Source organism: Arachis ipaensis, chromosome B06 (genome assembly GCF_000816755.2).
Source record: "Arachis ipaensis cultivar K30076 chromosome B06, Araip1.1, whole genome shotgun sequence".
In the NCBI taxonomy this organism is placed as follows: Eukaryota; Viridiplantae; Streptophyta; class Magnoliopsida; order Fabales; family Fabaceae; genus Arachis; species Arachis ipaensis.
In genome coordinates this window covers 66,997,046-67,003,611 of record NC_029790.2, presented here as the reverse complement: position 1 = coordinate 67,003,611, position 6,566 = coordinate 66,997,046, and the positions used below count along the sequence as shown (strand labels likewise).

Here is a 6,566-nt window from a genome sequence, read left to right as displayed (position 1 = left end):
CCGTGAAGGCAAGCTAGTGGAGTTCTCGCAGTTCATAAGAGAACCTAGGAGACGAGAGTGTGACCGATCCGACAATGACAGAAGTTGCGCCATGAAGCCAAGATAAGAGCCCGAAGAGGACAATGACCGCGGCCTAACCATCGTGAATGTCGTAGTCGGGAAAGATGCTGCACCGAAATCTAAGTCGGCAACAAGGAAGGACGCTAAAGTCCTGGCTGTGTCATCAGCCAGTAAGGGGCTCTCGCCCGGGAATGTCCCGACGATTTCGTTTGTACTGAAGGACCAATGGTTCCATGACGTACCCGAGAACCCCCCCCCCACGATAATCATGGCAAGAGTGGGAACTGGTTTGGTCAAGCGAATCCTCGTTGACACTGGAGCCGACTTAAATATTATCTTCCGAAATGTGTTTGACGCCTTGGGGCTCCAAGAAGCCAACTTAAAAACTCACCAGTACAGAGTGGTCAGCTTAGGTGACCATTTTATCAAGCCTGATGGAATCATCTCCCTCCGGATCTCCATAGGCAGAGGACAAGGAAAGAGGTTGCTAAATGCAGAGTTCATCATTTTAAGGGACTCCACGGCTTACAACCTTAATCAGGGGAGGAAAACAATCAACGAGTTCAGAGTGGTAATATGTACCAAGCTGTTGGTAATGAAGTTTGTAGCCGACAATGGGTCGGTGGAATCCGTCAAGGAAGATTTTGAAACGGCAGTCGCGTGCGACAATGCCAGCCTCTCCATAAGGAAGAAGTTAAAGGAGGCATCTGGGGTCTTCCTAGCCGATCTAGACGCTAGGGTTGACGACAAACCAAGACCACAGCCCGAGGAAGACCTGGAAAGATTTAGGGTCGGCGACTCGGAGGACAAGTTCACCTTCGTGAATAAAAACCTCTCCCACGACTTGAAAGAGCCTTTGATAGAGATGATTCGAGCAAATAGAGATCTGTTCGCCTTGACACCAGTCGACATGCCGGGGATTGACCCTCAGTTCATGTCACATCACCTGGTCATGAATGCAGAGGCCAAGCCCGTAGCCCAAAGACGAAGGAAGATGTCTGAAGATAGAGCCGACGGGGTGGCTAAGCAAACGGCCAGCATGTTAGAAGCAGGGTTCATCCGAGAACTGGACTATTCGGCCTGGTTGTCAAACAATCTCCTGGTTAAGAAGGCTAATGGGAGGTGGAGAATGTGTGTAGACTACTCCGACCTCAACAAGGCGTGCCCCAAAGACCTAGTGGACGCGGCAGCGGGATATTGCTTTCTGAGTTTCATGGACGCATACTCCGGTTACAACCAGATACTGATGCATAGGTGATGCATTCGCATTTTTTTAAAATTAGCTAGTTAGGTTAAGTATGTTTTAGCTTAAATTCATGCATTTTATTCAAAATAAACAAGCACTTGAATGAAGTTCTCATTGTACACTAATATGTCAAGGACTGAGTGATTTTCTACACAACTTCATGCAATTGCTCAAGAGGCAGAGCTTTGATATATTTCAATTTTGTTTTGTGATCATGACAGAGGAGAAGAGCACAATATCTTAGCGCTACGCTTGCTTGAAGAACGCTACGTTCCCCGGTAGCACAACCCTTGGCGCTACATTCTTCACCCAAGAAAATTTGACTAGCGACGCGTACGCGTGGGTGACACATACGAGTGGGAGGGATCTACGCTCTTCACCCATGAGCACTGCATTCTCCATCGAAGAGTGCCTGCGATAACCTTCAAAGTTGGATTTAAAATTTGGCTAGCGACAAGTACGCATCAGTGACGCGTTTGTGTAGAAGTGGCATTTGTGAAGGGTCATGCAATCGCGTGGATAGAGCGGTAGTGTGGAAGTGACATTTTGAAATCCACGCGTAAGCGTGAATGACGTGTACGCGTGGGAGAGCGCTCTTGGCATGAGCGCTACCCTCTCATGGAGAGCGCTGCAAAGGATGCGTAGGCGTATGTGACATGTACGCATGACAAGTACTGAAGATAGTGAGGACGCGCACTGATAAACCACTGTTTTATGGTTTACTTGTGCTCATTTGAGTGGTTTTTATCAAGTCTTTGCTCACTTATTCATATAATTTGCATGATTTTACAATTCCTTCCTAATTCTGTGATATAGTTGAAAACATGTTTCCTAAGCCTTTAAACTGTTAATTTTAATTATTTTTTCCCCTCTCTCTTAGGTTTTGGGATTTCAGGATTAGCTTTCCAATTTCAGAATTCTATTTTGATTTAATTAGTTTGTCTTCTACTCTTATTCATTCTATCTCCCTAGTTTATCTATTTTCCCTATTGATTAAATTATGTTGCTATTTAGTTTACGAACTCCATGTTAGATACAATTTCTATTTAATGCAATTGGAGGTATTTCAAATTTATGATTGCTTTCTTCAATTTATATTATTAATGCTTTCAATTTAAGTGAGATTTTTCAAACTTGGCTTTAGAGTTGATTAATATTTGGAGACCCTTGAGTTGGAAGACTCAAGAGTTAATTTGTGATTGGCCCTCTGGCCACTAACACTAATCCTTCCCAAGGGAGAGGATTAGGACTTGTGAATAGAAGTTGGCTCCCAACTTGACTTTTCTTTATTTAGTAAAGGATAACTAAGTAGAAACAACAACCCATTACTATTAATCTCAAGAAACCTAAGAAGGATAGAACCTCCAATTAATCTTCTCCTAGCCAAGGCTTTTTATTTTAATTACATAAAACCTCTTGTTAATTTTTACTGCTTTAATTTACAATTATTTACTTTTCTGTTATTCAACTCTTAAAATTTCTCAGAAAACTCAACCAATAATAACTACACCTCCCTGCAATTCCTTGAGAGATGACCCGAGGTTTAAATAATTCGGTTTAATTTTTATTGGGTTTGTTTAAGTGACAACCAAACTTTTGTACGAAAGGATTCTTTGTTGGTCTAGAAACTATACTTGCAACGAGAATTTATTTGTGAAATTCTAGACCGTCAAAAAACCATTCGTCAAAATGGCACTGTTGCCGGGGAATTGTAAACGTGTGCTATATTATTTGTTATTGTAAATATTTTCTTTTTGCTTGTTTGCTACTTTTTGTTAGTTTAAGAATTAGTTGCTTATTTTTACTAGTTTTTGTTTTAATTTTCTTTAGCTACTATGAACTCTCACCCCTTTCGCTATGAGTTTGGTCACAACTATGTTGCAGGAAGAGGAGACTATAATGAGAACATGCATTGAGGTTGGAACAATCAGAGATAGGAGGAGCCACAAGGATTTGATCAACCCTCTTGGCAACAACCTCCTCCAATTTATTATGAGTAAGAGCCATTCTAAGGTGCATACCAAGACAATGGATATGGTGGACCCCCTTGTAGTTACCAACAAGCTCAACCATATGCCTATGACCCCCCTCCTCAACATAGCTTTGAACCACCATACATACAAGTACCTTACTACCAAACACCCCCATATGACCCTAATCTTTACCCACCGTACCAAGAACCCTATGAGCCATACTTAGAACCACCCCAACCTCCATTGGATAACAACACACTTATCTCTAATCTCATTGATCTCATCTCTAAACTCCAATATCTTATATCCTGCAGGGACCAATCTTTTAGCACCAATACTCAACCCTCAAGCTCTAGTACACCACCACCCTCTATGGAAGAACACCCACATCCATCAACCCAAGAGCAACACGATCCCAATTATGCTAGTGACATAGAACAAGAGAGAAGGGATCGCCTTCGGGTCGCAATGGATCAGTTACACGCGGCCCTATTTCCAGAGGAGCAAGAGGAGGCCCAAAAGGTGGAGGTAATAGAGACCCCTAAAGGCAAAGGAGTAGTTGAAGGGAGTTGTCATGCAATTATCAAAGAAGAGGAAGTGGTTGAAGACTTAGGAGATGCGGAACCTCCATGGGAAAGTCCAGTCATAGAGCCTCCTTCCAGGGTGTTTGATGTTGATGTTGAGGAAGGTGTACAACCTCCAAGGCATATCATGGTTGAAGACTTTGTAGAGGTTGATCAAGAGATGGAGATTAAAGAAGAAGAAGCACAACCCCTCATGCCCTTGGTAGGCAATGAAGAAGAAATTGAATTGGAAGAAAGTTATCAAAAGGAAGCGATCGAAGTTAAAGAGGCCTGCAAAGAGGTGGAAGTTGTCAAGGAAGAGCTCAAGGGAATGTAGTTGGAAATTACCTTGCCAAAGTTGTTGGAGATCTTTTTCTCAAAGCCATCACAATCCATTCCTTCATTCAGGTGGGTAAATCTTTCATCTCTAAGTTTAATTAGCCCACTTGAATATGCTTTACTTGAGACGGATGGGCAACTTAGAGCTCTTTGTGGCTATAAGAGCAAGCAGGAGATGGTCAGTGGTAGGAATTATCATGCAAGGTTCAATATGGCTGCATGCTCCAAATTAAAGTACAAAGGTTGGTATAATTCTCAATTGAATGGGTCTAGGAAGTTGTTTGGATACTTCATTGAGAATTCCAATTGCTCACCACCCAAGTGGAAAAACGATGATCAACAAGAAGACTGGTGCAAAAGCAAGGTTTGGGACCCCGGAGGCCATTGGAATTACAAACATTGGTGGAGATTCTTGGACGAGCTCAAGCACAAGCTACCATAACAAGGAGCTCACCAAATGTCCAACTTAAGGACTTTAACTGAAAGTGCTAGGTGGGAGACAACCCACCATGGTATGATCGTTCTTTTCAGTCTTAGTTTTATTTTGTTTTGTTTTATTCTTAGTTTTATTTTATTCTAATTTTCGTAGTGGTCATTCATAATGTCTGCATCAGTATCTATATTTTGCATTCTGCATACTGCATAAAAGAAAACCACACCACGCGTGCGCGTCGGCTACGCGTGGGCGTCGATATCAATTCGGCGCTTCCATCCAAAGAATAGAAAATTGTGATGGAATCGTGCGGCTGGTGTGCTAGAGGCACAAATCGAGCTACGCGTACGTGTCCCTGACGCGTATGCGTCAATTTCATTTATTGCACATCACGCGTGCGTGTGTATGACGCGCACGCATCGAACGTCACACCTAGCCCCCTTTACTTTGAACAGAGAGTTACGCCAAAACGACGCTGGAAGCATGCGTTGCGCGCAATTTCGGCCGACGCGTACGCGTGCTTCATGCGTACGCGTCATCTGCACTTACCCCCTTTAACGCCTAGGCGTGATCCACGCGTACGCGTGGATTTGATTTCATTAACCCCCTGACCCGAAAACCCTAACCCCCTCGCATGTTTTTCTTCCCTCTCTTCCCTCCAACGTCGTTCTTCTCTCCCTCTCTTCTATTGTAACCCTCAGCAGCACTCACCACCATCACCCTCCCACCGTAGCCACCACCGACAACACCGAACCCCCACCGATGCCGCCAAACACCCTCCTTCCCCCTTCCCCCTTTCCNNACCGTCACCACCAGCGCCGCCGTACCTCCCCCCTCTCCCTTCGTTTCCAATTCTATCACTATCTACCCAGGTTTCGCTGCTTTCTTCTCTGCTTTTTACACTCTTTTTCTGTTCAAGTTAGTCAGTTAGCATAATGTAAATTATGTTTAATTTAGGATAGCTAGATATGCATGCTTCTTAGTGGATTCTAGGTGGTTAGGTAGCTAGGTTGTGGTTAGAGGATTTAGGTCTTATAAGTGCTCCGTTCTTACTGTTTGAATTATCTGCTTTTCATAATTGCCTTGCTGTTTGAATTGGTTTCCCATTCTATTATCTGTGCTGGTAATGCTGTGCCCTATGCTGAATTATTACTGATGCTATGTCATCTTTCATTGTTTGCTTTTGTGCTAAACTGGTTTCTTGTTGATGCTGAGTATTATCTGAAATTGCTGAGCTCCTATCTGAGTCGATTTGATTCCTTGATATTGGATTCTTCATGTCTAATTTTAGTAGAATTCAAATCTGAGTTGTTATTGCTATTAAATTCTTGTTGCAAGTTGATCTTCATTGTTGATTCAGTGAATTTACTTCCTTGAATCCATATCCCTTACTATTGCTTGCTTTCTTAATTTGATGAGGCCAGGCTAATTGCTGTTTTGGATTGGCTCAATTGCTAGATTCTTCTGAATTTACATATGGTTTTCATGCTTGTAATGGTTACTGCATTCATAGGAAGTCCAAACTGATAAACTAAATTTAGGACTAGCCTGCTGTTTGTTTTGCTTTATAAAATTGCTGGCTTATTGCATGATTTCTGTTGCTGCTTTTCTGAAATTTCCTTTTCTTCCTCAAGTGCCCCATTTCGAATTCCATTTCAATTCCGCACTTGTATCTTTAAACTCAACCGTGCTTGATTGTTGGTTACCTTGGTATTCTGCTGCTGTTTTGGTTTATATTTTGCCTTGAGTTTATCTTGATTGAAATTTTTGCTCAATGCCATATTACTTGCTGGTTTTGTCCAACTTGTTCTGAGATTCGTATAAGCTGCTAATTTTGTTTGAAATTGCTACTGCTTACATTATTCTGCTGTTTGTTTTCCAGGAATGCTCCTTTTACTGTTGGAATGCTGCCCAACTTTTTTTTTTTTCTGAAACACTGTTTTACTTATCTT

General features: G+C 42.4%; 1 protein-coding gene across 1 annotated transcript; it reads left to right on the top strand.

The window, feature by feature from the left end:
- Nucleotides 329-1,318, top strand: LOC107646918. Its single transcript, XM_016351061.1, has one exon. The coding sequence runs from the start codon at nucleotides 329-331 to the stop codon at nucleotides 1,316-1,318; it is 990 nt and encodes a 329-aa protein (XP_016206547.1).